Source organism: Suncus etruscus, chromosome 8 (assembly GCF_024139225.1).
Source record: "Suncus etruscus isolate mSunEtr1 chromosome 8, mSunEtr1.pri.cur, whole genome shotgun sequence".
Taxonomy (NCBI): Eukaryota; Metazoa; Chordata; class Mammalia; order Eulipotyphla; family Soricidae; genus Suncus; species Suncus etruscus.
In genome coordinates, this window is record NC_064855.1 from 61,194,280 (window position 1) to 61,220,241 (window position 25,962).

General features: G+C 36.4%; 1 protein-coding gene across 2 annotated transcripts in view; it reads left to right on the forward strand.

Moving 5' to 3' along the window:
- Window positions 1–25,962, forward strand: part of FNDC3A (fibronectin type III domain containing 3A) — a 153,502-nt gene that overhangs the window by 34,709 nt on the left and 92,831 nt on the right. The window contains exon 1 of one of the 2 annotated variants that reach the window (XM_049778751.1): window positions 22,281–22,392. The exons of the other annotated variant lie outside the window; for it this stretch is intronic. Coding sequence (XP_049634708.1) covers window positions 22,386–22,392 — 7 coding nt within the window. The 5' untranslated portion in view covers window positions 22,281–22,385. Of the gene's footprint in view, window positions 1–22,280; window positions 22,393–25,962 lie in introns of those variants that run through there. 2 annotated transcript variants of the gene reach the window in all.

The window sequence follows — 25,962 nt, forward strand, 5'->3', positions numbered from 1 at the left end:
TATTTGGGAGTGTTCTCGTTTTTTTCAATTTCATGGAAGAGCCTGGCTAGGATTGGTAGTAGCTCCTTTTGAAAGATTTGAAAAAATTCATTAGGAAATCTATCTGACCCCGGTGTCCCATATGGTCCCCCAAGCCAGGAGCAACTTCTGAGCACATAGCCAGGAGTAACCCTTGAGCGTTACCGGGTGTGGCCCAAAAACCAAAAAAAAAAAAAAAAATTTGCATTGTATATTGTCGGGGCCGGGCGGTGGCGCTAAAGGTAAGGTGCCTGCCTTGCCTGCGCTAGACCGCGGTTCGATCCCCGGTTTCCCATATGGTCCCCCAAGCCAGGAGCAACTTCTGAGCACATAGCCAGGAGTAACCCCTGAGCGTTACCGGGTGTGGCCCAAAAACCAAAAAAAAAAAAAAAAGGAAATCTATCTGGGCCTGGGCTTTTTTTGGGGGGGGCAGATGTTTGATTACAGTTTCAATTTTCTCAGTAGTGATGCTACATCTTCCTTACTTAACTGTGGAAGGTTATAAGTGTCCAAGAATTTTTCCATTTCTCCTAGGTTCTCATGTTTAGTAGCATAAAGTTTCTCAGAGTAGTCTCTGATTACCCTTTGGATCTCTGCAATATCTGTTGTGATCTCCCCCTTTTCATTTCTAATACGGGTTATCAGATTTCTCTCTCTCTTTCTTTGTGAGTTTTACCAATGGTCTATCAATCTTGTTTATTTTTTCAAAGAACCAACTTCTGCTTTCGTTGATCTTTCGGATTGTTTTGGTTTTCCACTCCATTGAGTTCTGCTTTCAGCTTTGTTATTTCCTTCTGTCTCCCTATTTTTGGTTCCTTTTGTTGGTCATTTTCTAATTTTTTGAGCTGCATCATTAAGTTTTCAGGTATTCTCCTTCTTCCTTCCTGGTGTATGCTTGTAGAGCTATAAATTTTCCTCTTAGGACCGCTTTTGCTGTGTCCCATAGATTCTGGCAGTTTGTGTCTTCATTATCATTTGTTTCCAGGAAAGTTTTGATTTCCTTTTTGATTTCATCTCGGACCCACTGGTTGTTCAGTAGCAGGGTGTTTAATTTCCAATTGTTAAAGTGTTTCTTCTATGTGGCTTTGTAGTTCACATCTAATTTCAGAGCCTTGTGTCAGCAAAGTTAGCCTGCAAGATATCTATCCTCTTGATTTTATGGAGGTATGTTTTATGTGTCAGCATGTAGTCTATCCTGCAGAAGGACCCATGTATATTGGAGAAGAATGTGTATCCAGGTTTTTTGGGATGGAGTGTCCTATATATATCTACTAGTCCTCTTTCTTCCATTACTCTTTTCAGGGCTAGTATGTTTTTGTTTGGTTTCAGTCTGGTTGACCTATCAAGTGTTGATAGAGCCGTGTTGAGGTCTCCCACAATTATTGTGTTATTATTGATTTCTTCTTTCAGATTTGTCAGTAATTGTATTAGATAATTTGCTGGTCTCTCATTGGGTGCATATATGTTTAATATTCTGATTTCTTCCTGTTGCACATATCCCTTGGTTAGTACATAGTGTCCATCTTTGTATCTTACCACTTTTCTGAGTATAAGGTTGGTGTCATCAGATATTAATATGGCCACCCCAGCTTTTTTGAGGGTGTTGTTTGCTTGGATGATTTTCCTCCAGCCTTTGATTTTGAGTCTATGTTTGTTCTGACTATTCAGATGTGTTTCTTATAGGCAGCAGAAGGTTGGATTCATCTTTTTGACCCATTTTGCCACTCTGTGTCTTTTAATTGGTGAATTTAGTCCATTGACATTGAGGGAGATGATTGTCATAGGATTTAATGTCATCTTTGTAGATAAGTTTGCTGTGTTTGTTGGTCTCTCTTGTCTTATAGTAGACCTGTCAGTTTTTCCTTTAAGGCTGGTTTATCATCTGTGAAGTTTCTGAGCTGTTGTTTATCCATGAAGCTATGTATTCTTTCTTCAAACCTGAAAGTGAGTCGGGCTGGGTGCAGTATTCTTGGGGAGGCATTCATTTCCTTCAGTCTTGTCTCAATAACCCACCACTGTCTTCTGGCCTTGAGAGTTTCTTGTGACATGTCTGCTGTAAGTCTTAGGGAAGTCATTTGAATGTAATTTCCCTTTTTGATCTTGCTGCTTTCAGTATTCTATCTCTCTGTGGGATTTGTCATTGTAAGGAGGGTGTTTTTCTTTGGGTCTCTTTTAGCTGGTACTCTTTGGGCATACAGGATTTGATTGCATATAGTTTTTAACTCTGGGAGTATCTCTTTGATGATGTCTTTGACAGTTGATTCTTCCTGGAGATCTCCTACCTGGGTCTCCGGGACTCAAATGATTCTTATGTTGTTTCTGTTGAGTTTATCAAAGACTTCTATTTTCATCTGTTCGCATTCCTTGAGTACTTTTTCCATTGCCTGTTCGTTTGTGTTAAGGTTCTTTTCCAATTTATTCTGTTGTGTTGAGTTTTTCTGCATCACATCTTCCAGTACTCTGATTCTCTCCTCAGCTGCTGATACCCTGCTGGCGAGGTCATCCATTGAGGTTTTCAGTTGAGCTACAGTGTTTTTCAGTTTGGAGTTTTCTGATTTCTGTCTTTGTGTTCTGTTCAGATCGATCTATGCTTTCTTTGAGTTCTTCAAACATCTTCCATATTGCTATTTTAAGTTCCTTATCCGAGAGATTAATCAGGTGGTTGGAATTTATTAGGTCATCCAAGCTTTCATCTTCATTCTCTGTGCCTGGTGTTTGCCTGCAAGGTTTCCCCATTGTCACGCTTGTAGTGTTGTTTTTCCTGCGTGTTGTGGTGGGGTTCATTGTTTAAAAAGAGTATGCAGCCGCGAAGCGAAGCAAAGCAGCCACGCTTTTCTGCTTCCTCTATTTGACAGTTTTTTGGGGGGTGCGCTCCCTAGGCCTCTGAGGAGACCTTCAGGGATTCAGAAACACAGGCAGACAGGCGCAGGAGAAGTTTCCCTTGAAGTCCTGGGAGTGAACAAAGGCACAGCACGGCGGAGCCTCAGCATGCCAGAGAGCTCAGCTTATTGGACGGCGACCCCCACAGCCAGTATTTAGTCACTGGGCAGCTTCAAAAAGCAGTTTTTTGGGGGGCGCGCTCCCTAGGCCTCTGAGGAGACCTTCAGGGATTCAGAAACACAGGCAGACAGGCGCAGGAGAAGTTTCCCTTGGAGTTCTCAGAGTGTTAGGATGACTCTTGATGTGGTATGTATAGGATGTCTCTTGATGATGCAATTGAAAAGGAGATTTAATCTTTTTTGAGTAAATTATTGAAGTTGAGGCCTTCTAAGGTTTTTTGTTTGTTGGTTTGTTTCTTGGCCCCACCTAGCTATGCTCAGTGCTTACTCCTGGCTTTGTTCTTAGGGATCTTTCCTGATGAGTTTGGGAGACCATATATGGTTCCAGGAATTGTTAGTACAACCTTACCCACTGTACTATGTTTCCAGCCCAGCTTTTACAAGTCTAAAATGTTATGTTTTTTAGCTTTGGTAAACCACTTATTTTTTTAAAATGAGGTGTACTGTTATGTATCAGATTAAGAAATTGTTTCCAACACTCAACTTTTTAGTTACTTATAACTATGCTAATCTCTTAAGTGTATTTTATTATAAGGAAGTCAGTGTTCAGAGAATATTTTTATATTTTTATATGACCATTATATGACCATTGGTTGAATTTAATTTACTTCTTTGAGTTCAGTGAAAATCATAGTTTACTCAGGGATTCTTATTCTCATGTATTTACCCTCTTATAATTTAGCAAAATAAATAATAGGAGTTTTATACTTTGTATATTGCTTAGAAATTGTTAGCTATTCTTAGAAAATGCTCTAAATCATCTTGTTGATGGAAATTACATTATATTAAAAACTTTACATTGGACTAGCAAAGCTAGTATCTGCAGCCAACCCTAGATCAGTCTCTGGCATCGCATGGTTCTCTGATAATTGCTGAGTGCAGCCTGGGAAGTCCTTAAGTACCAACAGAGTGGTCAAGTAGTTAGTTCCTAGTACTCCAAGGCCCAAGCATTTCCAAGACCTTTCAAACACAACTTGGGAGCCCTCTTTCCCCCAAAGCTAAATTCTTGGGAAAATCAAAGTAAAAGCTGTAAGGGACCAGAAAGATAGGACCATGCATATGACCAGGGTTCAATTCTCTGTAAGCCCATATGATCCTCTGACCACCACCAGGAGTGATTTCTGAGTACAAAACCAAGAGTATCCCCTGAATATCAACCAAACAAAAAAGGCAAAAGCTCATTTCATTAGTCTGTCTTTTAAATATATAAAGCCAAATACTTGAAAAATGATTATGTCTAAGTAAAAAATACATGGTAACATGTTTTTAATAAAAGTTTCTAAATTGATGGATTTTAAATATTAAATACCATATATAATATTAGTTGTACTTGTTTAAAGTAGTTTTTGTGATCTAGGAAATTTATCTAGGAAATAATGTGTTTTCCTATTAAAGAACAGTTTTTCTTGATTCTTTATTCATTTTCTTTTTTCTTTTTTTGTTTTTGTTTTTGTTTTTGTTTTTGGGCCACACCCGGCAGTGCTCAGGGGTTACTCCTGGCTGGCTGCTCAGAAATAGCTCCTGGCAGGCACAGGGGACCATATGGGACACCGGGATTCGAACCAACCACCTTTGGTCCTGGATCGGCTGTTTGCAAGGCAAACGCTGCTGTGCTATCTCTCCAGACCCCTTTAGTCATTTTCAATTGGATTGGATTTATGTTTGAATCAAAGGCCTTTTTGAAGGCCTTTAATTATAGCCAGCACCATGACTTACTTATTTAGCTTATTAATGTTAGTTAACCCAGTAGATCATTTGATCATTAATCTTTTTTAAAGCATTTAGAACTCTTCAGTATGTTAAATACTTTAAACCTTTTATATCTGAAGCCATTGCAGAAACATGCAATAATAATGGTCTGTTCCCGTTTGCCTTGCAAGCAGCCGATCCAGGACCAAAGGTGGTTGGTTCGAATCCCGATGTCCCATATGGTCCCCCCCGTGCCTGCCAGGAGCTATTTCTGAGCAGATAGCCAGGAGTAACCCCTGAGCAATGCCGGGTGTGGCCCAAAAACCAAAAAAAAAAAAATAATAATAAAATAAAACAAATAATGGTCTATTCCTAGAACTATGTAAACAATTTAGTAAATATTTGATAATTAAATAATCTCAGTAGATACAGGCAACAGATAGGCAATCTTAATTTTTTTCTACCATACACAAACCTGTTCCCTAAAATACATCTTTTAGAATCTAATTTTATCATGAAATAACTTTGAAAAATGAGACTTAAGAGATGGTTTTTGTACTATATTGACTTTTACTCAGATTTATATCACTTCACTTAACTCTAGAATTCTCATGCCATTGGAAAATAATTTATTACGGCAGTATTGTGATATTTGTATCACATGAGTACTGCTACAAAATTGGGCTATGACACTCTTCTTATCAAGGATACCAGTTACTTCTATGATATCAAAGTGAATTTTTTCTTAACATGCTTCACCTCTCCATTATTATTTGACAGTGTATGTTTCCTCCTTGTACACTTTCCTTAATTTTTCTTTTGTTTCTACTATCACAAAAAACTCCATTTTAGAGCATATTAAAATTTAACCTCAAAAGTATGTGGTAAATGAAATATTCCAATCAGAAAAGGACAAATAATTTTTCAATCCCATTAGAATAGAATTCATAGACAGAAAGAATGGTGATTATTAAGAACCAGAGTCTAATTGGCAATTATTGTTTAATGGGTATAGTGTTTCAATTTTAGATGAAAATGTTTGAGAGGGACCCAAAGCATTAGAGTGTTTGTTTGTCTTGCATGCAGCCAACCTGGTCCCTCAGCCAGCAGGAGTATTTTCTGAGCACAGAGCAAAGAGTAAATCCTGAATGCTGCCAACTGTGGCCCAAAACACAAAAAAGTTTGAGAGATATTGGTAATATGTTTGACGACTTGAATTTAAATAGATTAGAATGCACATAAAATTTTTAAATGGTTAATTTATACTTAGCCATAATTTTAATAATCACATTCACATTACAAAAAAAAACAGATCTTTTTTAGAGTCTGGCTGTTGTGAATAGTGCTTGCCAAAAAACACTATATTTTGGGGTTTCTAGGGTATATTCCTAGGATTAATATTGCTGAGCCATAAGAAAGTTCAACTTCTAGTTTTTTTGAGGAATATCCATCTTGTTTTCCAAAAAGGATGGACCAGTCAACATTCCCACCAGCAGTGAATGAGAGTCCATTTCTCCCTGCATCCACTCCAACACTGTTGTTCTTGTTCTTTGATGTGTGCCAGTCTCTGGTGTGTGAGATGGTATTGTTGTTTTGACTTGCATCTCCCTGATGATTAGTGATGTGAAACATTTTTTCCACATGCCTTTTGGCCATCTGTATTTCTTCTTTGAGGAAGATTCTGTTCATCTCTTCTCCCCATTTTTGGATGAGATTAGATGTTTTTATCTTGTTTAGTTCTGACAGTATCTTATATATCTTAGATATTACCCCTCTTAAAATATGATTAATTTTACTTCCATGAGGAGTTATAAGTCCTTCTAGAAGAGTTTCAGGAGCATACCACATAAGAATATTGTTGGCCTTTAGGATTTGAGAGTGACTCTTGGATTATAGCCAGCTAGGAAATGAAATTCTATCTTACTGGAATCTGAATTTTACCACAACCACGCAAATAATAAAAAGAACCTCAGGCTCTAGATTAGAATAGACCCCAGCCAACACTTTTTTTTAACCTAGTTAGACACTGATCAGAACACCTAGTCATATTATACCTAGGCTTGAACTGCAAACTAATAAATGACTATTTGTTTTATATTTCAGGAAGCAATTAAAAAAAAAAAGCATACCACAAATTCATAGGAATGGATTCCACAGTATAAACTCTTACCATTGGAAAGAACCAATGTAAAGAACTCTTTCCTACCAGCAGTGAATGGGAGTCCTTTTCTCCCTGCATCCACTCCAAGAACTCCAAAGAACTTTTTCCATTGATTCTTACACAGTGTGCTTACACAATACAGGATGGAACCCTCTGCACTTAAGTTAAAACCACATTGAATGATGTTGGGGAGGAAGTGGTAGTAGTAGCCTTGGATACAGTTGTGGACTTGCTTTTATTTGCTTATTAGCTTAAATTCTAAGCTAGATTTCTAGAGGAATGCTAAGTTTTTTTTTCCTTAAAAGGAGACATTAAGTCAAATAACTTTGGGAACTTGCAGGTCTAGTTGTTATCTAACCTGGCATACATTGCTTACTACTGATTTCTCTCTTTTTTCTATTATAAAGCCTTCCCTTAATAATGTATTCATTAGTTCACTAGACTTCAGCCAGCACTATGCTGTGTGCTGCACTGATTGTGTTTAAACATTAAAAGAATGGGGAACCCATTATTCATAAGCTTTATAGCTAGTTATTAGTTATTAGTCTCAGACAAAGATTTTTCTGACTGTGTAGATATAATTCTTTAAAATTTTATTTTAGTCACTGTGCTTTACAATCTAACAAATACTGTCAGTGGTGGTGTTTCATGCATGCAGCATTCCAACACCACACCCCTAACCAGCATATCCATTGCCCTCAACAAGTCAAATGCTCTGTAAGCACGGTTCTTTCCCATCCAGGCCTCACTGCCACAGTCAGCTCCATTTTGTAGATCAGTCCTTAGATTCTGTTGCTTTTGATTATCATAGCATTCTTTATATTCCACATGCAAAGTCATTCTGTAGATTTCCTTCTTCTTCCTGATTTCCCTCAGCATCATCCCCTTCATTTCTGTCCACATAGTTCATGATCAGTCTTACTATAGCTGAATAATACTCCATTGTGTATATTATAGACATAGACATATTATAGACATATGATTGGCTGATTCCAGATTTGGCTACTAAGAATAGTGTTGCAGTGAACATGTCTTTTATGAAGAATTTTTGGATCTTTGAGATAAGTGCCCAAAAGTGGAATTTCTGAGTCATGGAAGCTCAGTTTTAGTTTCTTGAAAAAATCTTAAAATTATTTTCTGAAAAGGTTGAACCAGTGAGCTTTCTGTTAGTATATCAGCGTAGGAGGGTTATGTTCATCGCTTCATTCACACAACACAAAACATAAAGCTTGAGTTTAAACTTGTCAGTATCCAAGAGTAGCTGTGCACAGAATTTAAGAAAATCTGGGGGACAACCTGGGTTCAAATTTACTAGAGCTTTGAGTGTCATGTGGGGCAGCCCCTTGGCTGCTGTCTGCGATCACACAGGCCTGCACATAGTTGGCGAGTATGTGGGGGGGGGGGGGGAGTTGGGTTTATGAATAGATTGGGCCCTTCGTCAAAGATCATGTTCTCCTGTGCAGGACAGGAACCTAAAAGGCTGAGAGGTATGCCTGCTTGATAACTAATTATACTTTGGGAAAGTTCACAAAACATTTTTGACTGTAGGGCTATAGTTTGCCTACTAGCAATCACATGGGGACTTAATCTGATTTGATTGTTCGCTAGACTACAGCAAATTATTTCTCAGCCCAGTTTGTCTATTAACTAGAGATGGGTAGAACTCCCTCAGGAATTTGCCTTCCAAGTCTGTTATTGTGGAAATTAGATCCAATATAGCAGGTAGATGAAGAACATCAAGAAAGGTAGATGATGTCTGTTGGTGACTCATGTTACAGCTGGAATCCAGTATAGCATAGACTGGGCAGATGGTGAGAGGTCTCCAAAATAACACCAGTTAGTTAAAGATTCTTGTTTAGTTTCTTGCTTCCTGTTGTCTTGTAGGAATAAGATTGTGGAATAGGGGAGCCAAATGTTCAATGTGATTACCCATGTTCCTCAGGGCCAAGTTTCACACCTTAGAAAGCTATTCTCTCTTGAAACTTGCTGCTCTTCAGGGTATTTTATTTCTTGACAATGCAACCTCCTGTCTCTTAATTAACCAGGAAGCTTTCTTTCTCTTCCTTGTAAACACTTGTGGTACATTTCTGTAATTAATCTTGGGTTTTGGTGCCATGGAGCATGAAAGCACAGGTAGCTCTCCCTACGCCAGATTTCTTTTCCTGTCTATAAATTGTTGGATAGTAGGTAGGTGGCATATAAATTATATCTGTATATATTTATTACCTCTTCCTAGATATGAAAGGGAGCATCAAGAAAGGGCAGTGCACAACAAATTGGAATATCTTTAATTTATCATGAAGAACTAATTTTCTAAATGTATATAGAGCCTTTGTAAATCTGGTAGCATAGTCAAGGGCTATGAATAGACAAACTACAGAAAATGAGAAATAAATGTCTCTTAAACATATGACTTGAAACTTACTCATAAAAAGATATAAACTGGGGCCCGGAGAGATAGCACAGTGGTGTTTGCCTTGCAAGCAGCCGATCCAGGACCTGGTTGGTTCGAATCTCAGTGTCCCATATGGTTCCCCGTGCCTGCCAGGAGCTATTTCTGAGCAGACAGCCAGGAGTAACCCCTGAGTATCGCTGGGTGTGGCCCAAAAACCAAAAACCAAAAAAAAAAAAAAACTGAACTATATTGAGATTCTGCTTTCATCTTTCAAATTAACAAATACCACAAAGTTTAATGACTTAAAGTGAGGTTCCAGGTACTATATATCAGAATAGCCTATGAATCAGTTAATGCATGAGGTTATTTTGTGCAGGTCAAAATAATGGTGGTCTTAGATAATGGTTCTCTAACAGTATAGAGACTAAGATATCAATAAATTATGAGACCATGTTGTAATATTACAATAAATATAAATCTTACTTGTCATGCACAATATGTTATCTAAAGTACTTAATGGTACCAGATGATTTGTATAACAAACAAGAGATCATTTCTGGGTAATTTATATGGTTGCTTGAACTTCTAAGACATGTTTTTAAAGGTCTGGACATTAAAACACAGAAACTGAGGAAATTTGAAGATAAATATAGAGTTTGTTATGTGGGAAATCTGTAATTAAAATTTTAAAGCTTTAAAAAGAGCTTAACTGTAAAATGAACCATTGTCCTTTCAATATCAGCACTACTGATTTAATACAGTCTGTGCATATTGGATGATTGTTTTCCCTGTCATATGAGCACTTTTTTCCAGACCCTGTGCCCTTAATGTTTGATCCTGACAGTATTTGCGTCATTGATCCATATCATAGCCTGTGTGATGTCAGCATGTGGGTGTATAGTAATTGAGACATAGCTAACCTAATGTGCTGCAGTAAATTCCAAGCACTGTTTTCTTCTAGAATAACAAAGAGTGATTCATCTATGTTCACATTTAACTGATTCTAAAAATAGTGGTGCTCACAACCTGCTGCAGTTATGCATATTAATAAACACAATCTTTGTAGCTTTCTAAACAGCACTATAGATAACTTCTTGTTTAAACAGGTGTATATAAACTGTCAATTTTCCTACCTACAATTATTTTAGTGTCAAAGGTGAATTTTAATCCTCATTCTTCAAATTTTTTCTACATTTATCACTGGTTTATCCAGATGCTTAGTAAATCTAATAGAAATTTCTGTTATCTGTACACAGATAAATAAAAGTACTCTTATTTTTTGTTGTTATTTTTTTATTTGGAGACCACACTGAGCTTTACTTAGGAATTGCTCTTGACTCTGTTCAAAGGTTGCTCCTGTAAGGACTTGAGGGGACCATATGTAATGCTTGGAATTGGACCCTGCTCGGTTGCATGCAAGGCAAATGCCTTACCTGCTGTACTATAATTTTTAGTCATACTGAGTTATGCTAATATTAGGACCCTAGTTTTTAATTTAATCCCTTTATTCATCCTTTAAAAAGAAGAATAAATTTGGGGCTGGAGCAGTGGTGTAGCAGTAGGATGTTTGCCTTTCACGCAGCTGATCCAAGACGGACCATGGTTCAATCCCTCAGCGCCCCATATGATCCCCCAAGCCAGAAGCGATTTCTGAGGGCAGACCCAGGAGTGACCCCTGAGTGTCACCAAGGTGTGCCCCCCCCCCAAAAAAGAAGAGTAAATTTGCAAAGACATGAAATCCCTAAATATCTAAGCTCTGAGTAGTAATCTTGAACTTTTCACTTGGTTCTATAACTTGCTGCTTCATTTATTTAAAAAAAAATCTTACTTTAATTTTATTTCAGGTTAACTCAGTATGACTAAAAATTATAGTACAGCAGGTAAGGCACTTGCCTTGCATGTGCTTTATAGTACCTGCTTCATTCTCCTAAATTATGGCTGCCAACTTCTTAAATTCTTAAACCTTATGTTCATTTCCTATGCTTGAATAAATGCTGCTGTTTTTATAATCTTTTAATTGTATGTGTGTGATCTTAGGTTCCTATTTGTCTAGGACAGCCCCATTTTATGTCTCTTCTAGTAGTGATATGGTTTGGTATATCTTGATAACTTTGTACCTAGTATTTTCCCCAGACCTTAGTGTAGAGTTTAATTTATTGTTTCATTAAAATAATCTATGGTTCATTTTGTTCATTTATTTTTCCAGTTCTACTGTGATCTCTAGTAAGCATCTTCACTCATCTCTTATTTTCACATTAACCTATAATTAAATCTTAAAGACAATCAGAATTAATCATTTCTCCTTTCTAACTCTTTCCAGAAGCAACCAAGGACAATAGTTTATATTTAATGTATTTAGTTAAAGCAGAGTAGTTTTAGAATGGGCAGAATGTTGGTTATTATGAACTATGTGGTGTTGTTTCCCCTTCTGACCACTGGGTGTCACCAGGCCACCAGGTAAGTAAAGCTGTAATAAGACTATAGGTTATGTGGATGTAAATATTTGAAAATAAGATTTCTGAGCAGACAGCCAGGAGTAACCCCTGAGCACCGCAAGGTGTGGCCCAAAAACCAAAAAAAAAAAAAATATATAAGGGGCCGGAGAGATAGCATGGAGGTAAGGCGTTTGCCTCTCATGCAGGAGGTCATCGGTTCGAATCCCGGCGTCCCATATATGGTCCTCCCGTGCCTGCCAGGAGCAATTTCTGAGCCTGGAGCCAGGAATAACCCCTGAGCACTGCCGGGTGTGACCCAAAAACCACAAAAAAAAAAAAATGAAGAAAATAAGGTGTAAACACCTTTTCTACAGAATAAACATGTATATAAATAATTTTATTATTTTTATTTATAAATCTTTACATTTTTATTTGCATTATCTTGTTGCATTATTTAGTAGCAATCATAAATAATTAAATTTTGTTCAACAATGTTTTGTAGTTTTTTTTCTAAAGCTAGCTAAAGGTATTATAGTAATACTGAAAATTTTTAAATACTTGTGTTTGTGAGAAAAAATAGAGCTGATCTCAAAATCAGTATTTTATTTATTTAAGTCTTAAAGAGTCCATTGATGGCATCAGCAGGTTTATATTTATTAACCAAAGTTAATAACAATTTTTGAAAAAGTTAAAGTAATATTGAAAAAAGGTTTTCAGTTTAGTCATTGGTTGGTATGTAATTATAGATTAAAAACTGATGAAAATATGTAAGTATATAGACTAAGAATAATTTTGCTTTGCTATCTTTTAATATTCAGATACATGACATAAAGAAGTCCACAAAATTCTTTTTTCCTTGTAATTTTTAATGGAAATCATAGTATGACATACGTGTCATCTTGATCCTGATTTACTGCAGCCTCTCTCAATTATGGTTTTATAGTTCATAAGTTTGTTGCATTTAGCTTATCGATTTGTTCCATTGTATGTCATATATTAGTAAGATGTATTTGTCTTTCTCCAACTAGTTTACTTCACTTAGCCTAGTATCCTCTAGGTACATCTATATGGTTTCAAATGGCACGATTTCATTTTTCTCTATAGCTAAGTAGAAATTTATGATAAATAGATGCAAAATGTCATCTTTTTTGTAGCTGAATAATAGTAAGTGACTTTAGATAGATAGATAGATAGATAGAAAGATAGATAGATAGATAGATAGATAGATAGATAGATAGATAGATAGATAGATAGATAGATAGATAGATAGATAGATAGATAGATAGATAGATTCCACATCTTTATCCATTCATCTCTGTAGGCACTAGGCACTAGGTTGTTTCTAGTGCTTGGCTACTGTCAATGATGCTGAAGTAAAAATAGGTGTATGTTGGAACAGATATAGCACAAGGGTAAGGTACTTATTTTGCATTCAGCTGATCCAGTATCAATCCCTAGCACCCCATATGGTCCCTCAAGCTTGCTGGGAATAATCCCTGAACGCAGTCAAGAGAGAGCCCTGAGTACTGCCAAGTGTGCCCCCCCCCCCCAAAAAAGAAGTGAATATATATTTTTAAATTTTTATTTTTGTATATTTCAGGTAAATGCCCAGAAACGGTATTACCAAATCATACAGAATTGGGGGGGGGGGGTTCTTTTTGTTTTGGGTTCACATTCAGTGCATTCAGGGGTTTTACTCTTGACTCTGTGCTCAGAACTCACTCTTTGGCTCTGGCGACCCTATAGGATGTTGGGGGTCAAACTCCGGTCTGCCATGTGCAAGACAAAAGCTCTAACTGCTGAGCTATCGCTTCAGCCCTAGAATTTTCTTTTGTTAATTTTGGGAGTAATCTCCATACTCAATAATGCTCAGAATGACTGCCCTAGTTCACATTCTCACAAGTGGTATGAAAAGGTTCAATTCTCTTCAAATCTTCCAACATTCTTGTTATCTTTTGAGTCACAGTTTTTATAGGAGAAGGAAATAACGGCATTGTTTGCATTTGCCTTTGCCTAATAATAACTTAGTGATTGTCTTATCGTCACTCTTGGTCATTTGTATCTTTTCTTTGGAGAAGTCTTTGTTCAGATCTTCTGCCTACTCTTTGACTATTAGTTTTGGTTTTGTTGTATATTTGTTCCAGTTCTTAAATTTTGGACATTAGCACTGGATTAGACTATATGATATACAAATAATCTGTCATGACCCTCCCCAAAGTTACTTTGTTTTGTTTTTGTGTTTGTTTCTTTATACAACTTGTCATCAAAGTCCTTTTTGAAGTCCATTTTTGCTATTTTTCCCTCTTGCCTTTGTAATGGAATTAGCCAAAGATATCTCTGATATCTGTGTCCAGAGTAGATTGCCTAAATTTGTTTTCACTTTGATTTCAGGTTTTATCTAAGTGTTTATTGTAACTTTAATTGATTTTTGTGAATGTTATCAAATAGTGGTTTAGGTTGATTCTTCTGCATTTGACTGCACAATTTTCCCAGATCTTTTTTCTCAACTATATTATCTTAGTTTCTTTGTTAAAATTAACTGTCCATTTATATATGGATTTCTTTTAGAATTCTCAGTTCTATTTCATTGGTGTTATGTTGCTTTTATTCCAGTGATCATGTTGATTTTATTATAATAGGTTAATAGCATAATTTAGACTCAGAAAATGTAATACCTTCTTTTTTCTCATTTTTACTTAGGATTATTTTGGTTATTCAAGATCTCATACAGCTTTATCTCCATATACATGTTAGAATTATTTGTTATTTTGAAAAGTGTCATTGGGATTAATATTAGGGATTGCATTTAAAATGGAACTTTATGTAAGATGTAAGATGATTATGTTTACTGTGAGTTTTTTTTCTAATTCATAAACCTGGGCTATCTTTATAATTCCTTGTTTTTCCTTATATTACTTTTACCATTTTTTGGTGATTGTTCTTTTACCTCCTTCGTTAAATTTATTTCCAGGTATTCATGTGATTGTAAATGGAAATGTTTTTTAAATTTATCTAACGTAAATGTATTAAACTCATATATCTGGTATTTTATTTGTGTGATTGTAAATAGAATTATATCTTCATTTCTGTAACAATTATTTTTGAAATATTATAGGACATATTTAGATGTTATCCTGTCCTTAATTTCTTTCTTTTTTAATTTAGTAACAAATTGACCTAATAAAAATTTGATTGCTTTATCAGTCTCCAGAGTTTGCTTTGAAATTTTATTAGCCATAGATCCAAATACTTGGGAAATGATATATTAAATCACAAATTTTTGTCTGTACTGACCATTCTTTGACTAATGTCTAGCAACCAACTTCATTCAACCACCCTAATGACCTAGTCAATTTAAAACATGCCTGGTTCTAAACTCACATTTACTTCTTTTGGCATATTATCATATGAAGTAAAAATTTTGATAAATACCTATTTTAATATAAACAAAACAAATGATAGAAAAGACACTATCATATGGCCAAATCTGAAAAGAAACAAGGCTTGATTTGTGCCAGTTGTAAAGTTACTGGGGTTTCTAGTCCTTCATACATCACAAACTTTCTTGAGATTTGCATATATCATTGTCGTTCACTCCCTAAAAATAAACTTTCATCCAAAGAGCCTTGATTAGTTGCAGATTTTGTTGACTGTATTGCAGGGTTTTGTTTTGTTTTTCTTACTATTTTTAGTCTCTCGATCCATTAGTATGCATTAGTTAGGTCTAAAATGCATGAACTGAACATGTTATATGAATGTGTATTCAGATTACTGTACTCTTAATACTGAAATAAGAATCACAATCATTGCCATGATCAGAATTTGTTTTTGTTTTCAAAACTTAAATTAAAATGTGCAGAAAAATAGACATATCCTTTTTGATTTGTTTTAATTCTTTGGAACTACTCTTGTTGAACTGTTTGAGGCTACTCTTTTTTTTCTTTTTTTTTTTTTTTTTTTTTTTGGTTTTTCGGGCCACACTTGTTTGATGCTCAGGGGTTACTCCTGGCTAACTCAGGAATTGCCCCTGGCTTGGGGGAACCATATGGGACACCGGGGATCAAACCAGGGTCCTTCCTTGGCTAGCACTTGCAAGGCAGACTCCTTACCTCTAGCGCCACCTCACTGTCTCCTGAGTCTACTCTTAATTTTTTTGTTTGTTTGTTTTTGGGTTACACCTGGCAATGCTCAGGAGTTACTCCTGGCTCAATGCTCAGAAATCGCTCTTGGCAGGCTCAGGGGGTACCATATGGGATGCCGAAATTTGAACCACCAACCTTCTGCATGTAAGGCAAACACTTTACCTCCATGCTATTTCTCCAGCCCCCAAATTTTTTTATATGTAGCCTCTATGTCCAACCTCCACCATTTCAACCAACGTCCATATCTTAGATCCTCTGCTCACTCTGCTGCTTCCTGGTGCACATTCATACCCTGTGCCCATAGTCTACTTGCCATTGATTATACCCTGAGCACCAGTGGCTGTGCATCATACTTGACACCATACACACTTATACTTCCTATCTCTGGATGAGAACAGGCAGAAAAGAAAAGTCCAACACACAACCTAATTCCTCAGATTTCCATCGAGGTGAACTACAAAAATTTATCCTCAGTATACAGCAAATAGAAATGGAGAAATTGCATAGAAATCCACTAAGCTTAATGAGTGCAAATAATAGTATAGGAGACTCTACCAGTACCAACCAGCTTTGCAGTTTCTCATGTATTGACTTTATACTTTATTGAGAATGTTTATTTTTATTTATCTGTTTGGGGTTTGGAGTCCACACCAGCTGTGCTCTGGCTATTTCTGGCTTTGCACTCAAGAATTACTTCTCAGATCATATGGGGTGCCAGGGATTAAACCCAGTTTATCTGCATGCAGGGTAAGCACCCTCCCCACTATCTGGCTCCTGTTGAGAAGATTTAATGAATTCAAAGAAAATATGGTAAAAAGTAGTCGGAGAACAAAAAGTATATGATCAAAAATGAGAAAACCATGGTCAAAAGTGTGATAGAAGATGGAAATCTGCCTGCAAAGAAATGAACAGATACCAAAGAATTATGAAATGACTAAGAACAGAGTTCTGAGGATTCAGAAGACAAATTAAATGAACCTCTAGTCAAAGAAATCACAGATAAGAATTCTCCAGCTGTATGGAGTTTTCCTTACATGCGGCTCACCAGGATGGATGGTGGTTTGAATCCCAGCATCCTATATGGTCCCCTGAGCCTACCAGGTGCAATTTCTGAGCGTAGAACCAGGAGTAACACCTGAGTGTGGCTGGGTATGACCCAAAAACAAAACAAAAAATTAAATTAAAAAATAAAAACTCTGAGATGCATTGCATACTCAGAGCAGCAAGAACAAGAAGAAGCTTACATTACATACTAAGAAATTTCCTGTAAGATTTACAGCAGCTCTATCGAATCTCTTAGGGCCAGAGAGATACTAGGACTGCAAGAAGAAACACAAGGCTTCCAACCTTGGTTTGATTGTTGACACCATATATGAATCCCTGGGTCTTGCCAGGAGTGATTCCCTGAGCAGAGACAGGAGTAAGCCTAAGCATTACAGGACCTAGCAAAAAAAAAGGGGGGGGGGTATATATAAAAAATGGTGGTATATAGTTGAAAAATAAATGGTGGTATATTGCTTGCTAGAAGGGGCTCCCACCTTTTTCATAGAACCTTGGGACACAGATTATGGTGTCTAACTACATATTTCTACATTCTTCTATAAAACTAAGAAGAAAAGAATAAAAGAGACTGAGCCAGGGGCCAAGTGGTTTCAGATGAATTGTTGGAGATAAAATAAGGACAACTAAATATTCAAGCCAAGGTCAAATACAGTAGAATCAAAGAGACCTAAACTTGAACAATCTAAACTTAAAGGGGCCTGTTATACTGGCAGACTAGGGAGCAAAGTGTGGTGGTATAGGATGCAATCTGGATCCATTCATTGGTCGAGGAGGGTTGACACTGGTGGTGGGAAGGGCCCTGACTCATTGCATATCTGAAATTCAACTACGAAGAACTTTGTAGATCACAATTGTTTCAATAAAATAAGATTTTAAATGATGAACACCAAGAGTACTCTGTTCTGCTAAATTATCATTCAGATCTCAAGGAATGATACAAAGCTTCACAGATAAACAACACTTAGGAAATTTATAGTCTTAAAAAAAAGTTTCATAAAAGCATTAAAGGAGCTTCTCTAAAAGAAAAAATGACTTCTCAACACCTTGCCATTGTGGCACTTTTGGTTGCCCTATATTATATTAAGAAAGATATATCCCAGGCCCCGAAGAGATAGCACAGTGGTGTTTGCCTTGCAAGCAGCCGATCAAGGACCAAAGGTGGTTGGTTCGAATCCCAGTGTCCATATGGTCCCCCATGCCTGCCAGGAGCTATTTCTGAGCAGACAGCCAGGAGTAACCCCTGAGCACCCAAAAACCAAAAAAAAAAAAAAAAAAAAGAAAGAGAGAGAGAGGAAGAAAGAAAGAGAGAGAGACAGAAAGACAGAAAGAAAGAAAGAAAGAAAGAAAGAAAGAAAGAAAGAAAGAAAGAAAGAAAGAAAGAAAGAAAGAAAGAAAGAAAGAAAGAAAGAAAGAAAGAAAGAAAGAAAAGAAAAGAAAGATCTATCCCACACTTGCTAATGGTTTTACATTTTTTAAATAATTGATAGTTGATGTTTGATTTATTTTGAAATTTTCTGTGTGTTTAGGTGGATTTGTTTTACATTTACAGAAACTATTTTCTTTTCTTTAATGTAGTGCTTTAAGCATCACTTAAAATACTTTCTAACATAAAACCCACATCTTTTTAGAATGAAGCTCATACTTTCATGAGCCTATTTAGATTTTCTTTAATATTTTTATCTTATTTTCTTACTAAATTGTATAGTTGTAGGATTGTAGGATTTTATCTTTTTGTTTGTGGCTTCACCCAGTATCTTGGGGGTCAAATTCAGGTTAGCATGTGCAAGGCAAATCCCCTGCCTGCTATAGTATCACCTTAGCCCATATTTTATGTAAATATTTATTTATGTAAATGTTTTATCATAGAATTATTTAGACTTTTGAATTTACCTGAAATAGGTTTTGACATTTTTTTCTATCATGATTGCAACGATTTATAATTTTGTAGAATTTTAAGAGTTTAGTTTTATGCACTTGTATGTAGATGTCACCAATTCCACAATCAATAAAAGATTTCTCTCCTGTTGAATATAACGAAATATACTAAGGGAAAAACAAATGGCGAGAAGCATCAGAACTGGAGATTTTATCTATAGAATTGAGCTTATTTTGTGGGGAGTGGGAGGAATTCTTGGAGGAATTAATGGAGTGAGGTGTGCACTCTGTTGGTGGTTGTGGTTATTGGAACAAACATGTATGCATGAAAAGTATAAAAGCAGTATTGTAAATAACGAATTAAAAAAACTAAAGGAAAAAACTTTATTCTAAAATACATCAACTTTTGTTTTACGTGAGATTCTCTCACTTCTACTTGCATTCATGCCTAAATCACATGATGTCTTGGCACTCCAGCCCAAGACGATATAAGAGAATTGTGGTCTGTGACCATCAGACCCTTGGACATGCTCTGTCCAGCCAGCTCAAAGTTGTGTGTTGGATCTATGCTGTCTACAGTGAAAATATTGTTGTTTGCAGTCATCTCAGATTGATATTTCAGATTTTTTGTGATGGTAGTAAAAAAGAAACTCTCTGATGCCAGAGTGACAGTATAATGGGTAGTGTTTGCCTTGCACTTGGCCCACTTGGTCTTGACTTCTGTCATCCCATATAGTTCCCAAACCCATCAGAAATGATCCCTGAGGGCAAAGGCAGGAGTCTGAGTGTTGCTCCAAAATTGTTTCCAATATTAAATAAATTTGTAAGTAAAATTAATATGTAAATGTCCAATTTTATTACTGTGTACAAAGAACAGCCTGAGTGAACAACTGGCTATGCTTATTTTGCCAGGTCCCCAAACTAATTGGCATGACAAATAACAATGTGATCCTTCCTACAGTTTATCTGATTGTACTGTTTTAGCTACTCATCTTGCAATTGTTATTTTTAAAATTAGTTTAAAATTGTTTATTTTTAAAATTGTTTAAAATTAGTTAATAATGCTTGACTGAATTTTACATAAATGTAATCAGCATTGTTTTATACCTACTTTGGTTTTTTTAATACCAAATCATTGGGACATACTCTTAATATTAGATCAGCTGAAGGTAAGGAATAACTTGACAGTAGATGAGGATTGGAATGGTGGAGAATGGTGTAAACACTCAAAGTACTCAATAAATATTACTACTCAACCTGACAACAGTGAGAATGAAGAAGCAGGTGGCATATTCATATAACATAAGGTCAAGGAAAAAGAAAAATTAGTATGAAGTAGGAACCACTATGATAATGGAAATCACCTTTGGAATATCTGAAGGCTGTCTCCTGGGATGGGAAGTTTCTGCTCTTGGGGCTGCTGGGGGTTAAAAAAAAGGTGGGGGAGAAAGCCCACTCCCTTTTTTAAGGTACTACAGCACCAGATATTAAATGAAATATTGAGCTGGATGGAAACCATCTCATCCATAGACTGTGTAAGACTCATGAAATCATGTAGTCTAGCCCTTGTGCATGCTGATAGAAATGCATGAGGGAGGTTAAAGAGTTAAATGGAGACACATTTCTATCATTGTGAAAATATGAGACTATAGGAACTAGGCTATAGGAACTTAAGATCAGAGAGGCATGGTCATATTTATTTACAGGGAGTCTTAAGTCTAACATTAGAACAGATTTTTCTTGAGACTTGGAAACTTTACTGTTAAGTCTGGTTTTTCAGGGAAACCTTTCCTTTTAGCAGGAACTTCCAATATTCATAGTTACTCTTTCATACTTGTAAGAATTATCCTTTGGTTTCATTTCTTTTGAGTTAGTTATATGGCATGTATTTGTTGAATCCTATTATAGCTTGCTCATTAGTTTAATTCTGTTAAAATACTGTCTTTTGTACTCTGGGAACATTGGTTGACTGAGGTCAACACTGGTGGTGAATTTGGCCCTGAAACATTGTATGTCTGAAACCCAACTATGAAGAATTCAGTAAGTCACAAGGGTTTTTCATAAAATATTAAGATAATAAGACTATGTCTTTGCAGTTTTCATTTTTAAAATAGGAGTCTTATTTCTAGATAATCCTATCTTTATCATATCAGTAAAAATACTGAGAGCTAAATATTTTGCACTTTATATTTATTATAAAAATTTATTTTCTGAGTATTGTCAGACTTGGAACCTTAAATTTATTGAACTGTCCTAATATTGAGAATGTATGAGGGAAATGCAGAGCCTGTTTAGAGTACAGGCAGGGGTCGGGTGGGGAGGAGGGAGATTTGGGACATGGGTGATGGGAATGTTGCACTGGTGATGGGTGGTGTTCCTTTTATGACTGAAACCCAAACACAATCATGTATGTAATCAAGGTGTTTAAATAAAAAAAAATTTATTGAACTTTGTTTTTATAACCATACTATAAATTGATCTTTTTAACCTTGAGTAATTGCCCTGCTAATAAATGTTTAAGCTGTCATTAGGAACTTTTATCTTTTGAAACAGTTTTTATTCCCCATCCCTCCAAAGTGCAAGTAGTCACAAATCACAATCATTATTAACTGAATATACTTGTTTGCTATTATTAAAATTTATAACTTACATAGATAATGGGGGGGGGAGGGGTCTGGTCTTCTCTTATAAGGAAACATCCATAGTTTCCTTCCTGCTCCACTTATGTTTGGATAGCAGGATCTAAACTTGAACCCATGAACTGTTTTGTTTGTTTTTTTCACATTTCATTAAAATGGGCACAAACCATTAATCAAATATTTTAATGTTAAATATTACCAAAAATAGCAGGATCCAAACTTGAACCCATGAACTGTTTTGTTTGTTTTTTTCACATTTCATTAAAATGGGCACAAACCATTAATCAAATATTTTAATGTTAAATATTACCAAACAAAAAGAATTAAAACCAAATGTAAAGGTGTTTCAAGATTGGCTTGAGATAAAAATACTTTTTAAAAATTCTATTCTGAGGAACATATTGATCAAACCTGTTTTTACTGTGAGCATTCATTAAGGGTTAAATTTGAGTTTGATAATTTGATTGTTATACAAGGACATTGCCAGTGGTTATTGTAAATAAAGTGTCATGAACTTTATCAGTGAAAAGCAACAAGCTGGAAAAGAAACTTTAAAACTGCCTACGATGTTATCCCAGGAAAGCTTAAAGAAGGAGGCTCATTTTAAATATAATATGAGCTTTTACGTTGGTATATAAAGAAGGATGATTAAATCCAAGGCAATAGCAATTGAAATCCTTTATCAGAAGAGCTACAAGCAGGAACATTTCCCCCTCCCCCTTCTCCCTGGTTCTCTGCGGATCACGTGATGGGTGTCACATGACTCGGTCAAAGGATCTTTTCCTCTTACAGCTTTGCCCCCCCACCCCCAAAAGCCTGCAGCCGTTCTCCAATTAAAGCTGCTAACGTGTACTACTACGCTGTTTCCTTGTTGGATTTTCGTTTTCTCTGCTGCTGCTTTAAAAACAAAATGAGTGGTAAGATTTGCGGTATTTTAGCATTCTGCTTTAGTTTTAAAAGATAAAAAGCATTGTGTTAATCTAAAGTCATGTAGTTTATGCTTTTCTGTCGTTGCTAAATCTGTTGCTTAAAAAACATTTAAAATTGTAGCCATGTAGTTATAAAAGGATTCAACTCAATTTATAGAGTTTGAGCTGACTTATATTCCACAGAATAATTCTTTCCAATATCTTTATCTTAGCTTTTCTTTTTACAACTAAGATTTGAAAATTGGAAGCCATTGTGAAACCTTATAACAGTGTGCAGCCTGTCAGCAGCCCAGTTGAATTTTAGGAATTTAAACTGGGACAGACTTGTGATTTTGTTTTTTACAAAGCAAACCCTTAAATGTAACAAAAATATTTATCTTACAGTAGATGAAATGTCTTTATTAAATCATTGATGCCACTTTTTAAGGAACTGAAGAGCTTTTTGATTTTAGGAAAATTAATAGAACAGTTCGGGTTTTGGGGGCTGGCAAGGTGGCGCTAGAGGTAAGGTGTCTGCCTTGCAAGCGCTAGCCAAGGAAGGACCGTGGTTCGATCCCCTGGCGTCCCATATGGTCTCCCCAAGCCAGGGGCAATTTCTGAGCGCTTAGTCAGGAGTAATCCCTGAGCATCAAATGGGTGTGGTCCGAAAAATCAAAAAAAAAAAAAAAAAAAGAAAAGAAAGAAAAAAAGAACTGTTCGGGTTTTGAACCATAGAGGAAATAGTAATGTTTATTTGAATTATATCTTGCTCAAATTATGAAGATTAGGGGGTAGGGGGACACTTGAGGTGCTCAGCAGTTACTGTCTCTGGCTCTGCACAAAGGAACCACTCCTAATGTACTGTGGTGCTTGGGGACCTGTGGATTGCCAGGGATATAACCCAGGTTGGCCACGTGCAAGGAGTGCCCTACCTGCTGTACTAACTAGCGTTCAAATTATGTCGATTATTAAGCTGTTAGCTATATCTATGATTATTTAAGTATGTGTCAGATATAACCATCTGCTGACGTCGCTTACTTTTAGTCATTTGCAATTAATCTATTTGGGCGGCCACATCTGATGGTGCTCAGGAAGTACCCCTAGATCTATACTCAGGAATCTCCTGGCAGACTCGGGATACCATATGGGATACCAGGGACTGAACCCAGGTCTGCCACATGCAAGGCAAATACCCTACCCTCTCTACTATCACTCTGGCCCAACAATTAATCTTTCTTGTTTGTTTTTGGTTTTCGGGATCACACCCTGCGGCACTTGGTAGTTATTCCTGGCTTGCACTCAGAAATCGCTCCTGGCTGGCCCAAGGAACCATATGGGATACCAGAAATGGAACCCAAGCCCCATACAGAGCAAAAATGCCCTACTGCTGTGCTATACTTCTAGCCCAATTAATCTTTTTAATACTTTAGGAATTAGAAGGTACTATTGGGACTAAGGGAGTAATAGAACACTTGTATCAGTATTGAAGGTTTGTGATTTTGCCCCTTTATATAAGAATAACAGAATTAGTAGTCAATACTGTAGTCCTAAAACAAATAACTTTAATTATAGTCATGCAGCAAGAATTTTATGTTTTCTGTATCAAAGTGATGCTACCCAGTCTTTTAGATACTAAATATAATACTTATGAATTATTTTTAGTGGAAATGTTTTGCTCTAACCATGTACCAATTTTTGCCTGAGGATAAAGATTGCTGGGTGAAAGGATTACTTAAGTGCCAGAGATAGTACAGCAGATGTTTGCCTTGAACACAACTGGCCCATTTGTACTACATATAAGTTCTGCATATACATGGTCCCCAGAGCACAGAGCCAGAAGTAAACCCTGAGTACAGCTGGATGCAGCTCAAATACAAAAATGAAAGAAAAAGAAAATGATTACATATAAATGTACTGAGTTAATCATTACTAAACTGGAAGTTTATTCTGGTTGGTTTTAGCTTGGGTTTGTTCTGTTTTCTGTATAATACTTACAAATGGGAACTTTTTCCCCTCTGGCAAAGCCTGTCTGGCTTCTAGTTCTATTCCCTCTCCTTGCTTTATCTCTCTCTCTCTCTCTCTCTCTCTCTCTCTCTCTCTCTCTCTCTCTCTCTCTCTCTCTCTCTCTCTCTCCCCCCCTCATCTCTCTCCTCCACTCTCCCCTCTTTCCCTTCCCCCCTTTCTCCAACACTCACCCTCATACTCTAATTTCTCTGTACAATGCTATTTTGATTTGCATAAAAAGGATAAAGTAAATTTTATACTACTATACTTATTTTTTTAGTACTACTATACTTATTTTAGCAGCTTTCCAAGTATGTGGTTTAAATTGTGTCTGTGGGTAGTATATGTACTTCATAATTTTAGTAAAAGTGACTAAAAACAGTTACTCAGTCTTATCATTTTTAATAATATACTATAGCTTATTTTTACATGGTGGCTAAAAACGATTTTTCTGATCTCGTCAAATAAACCATATATTTGAAGACCTGTTACATTTACCACAGTTCTCTGACACATAGAACGGAAGCTCCATATGTAATTTTTTTCTGATTTGAGTAAGATTTGTAACGAATTTTTTCTAATTTAACTTCTTATAGCATGAATCTATAAGCTATCTCTGTTCAGAAAGCAAGTTACTAAAGTTTCACATAGATTATCTGTTGGATGTTAACTAGCATTTAGTTTTAAATTGTCATTTTCTTGAGTCCAAAATACAAACGTTAAAAACTTGGGGGGGGGTTGCTTGTTTGGGGGCCACACCCAGCGGTGCTCAGGGGTTACTCCTGGCTCTACGCTCAGAAATCACTCCTGGCAGGCTTGGGGGACCATATAGGATGTCTGAAATCAAACCTACATCTGTCCTGGGTTGGCCACATGCAAGGCAAATGTTCTACCGCTGTGCTATCTCTCTGGCCCCAAAAGTTAAAAAGCTTTGAATAATGCCTTTCTGGCCAAGAGTTACAAAGCACCTTAGATATTTGTAAAGGAATAAATAATATAGACTTAAATTTAAGAAAATGATATTCTTTTTCTTGTTTTTAGGGGATAAAAAGACAGCGGTTTTAGTTTTTCTTAAAAAGCATCATATCTTTTTGGGGAGAGGGGCATACCCCATTGTGCTCAAAGCTTACTTCTAGATTCCATATGTGATGCTGGGGATCAAACCATGTAAGCCGCACACAAGGCAAGTGACTTACCTACTGTAGTATCTCTCCAGCCCAATTTAGAACTAAAGTGGCAAATTTCAAAAATTGCCAATAGCAATACTATTTTACCCTTTTCTTCCTCTGTTGTTGATATTGCTAGACCTGGAGTTATGCAAACTGGGTAAAAGGAGTAATTGGTACTCCTGCATGTGTTCTCCAGGGATCACTCTTCCTAGCTGGGTTTTAGCTGGAATTGGTTTGTGCTATGTTCAGCATCACACCCATTGTAGCTGTTGGTACAGCACTCAGTGTGTTCGGTTCCATGAGGGATGGGACTCTTGGTCTTATGCTTAAAAGGCAGAATTCTAAATATTTGAGCTATCTCCCAGACAATGATGTTTAGTACTTAATGTTTACTAAATATGATCTG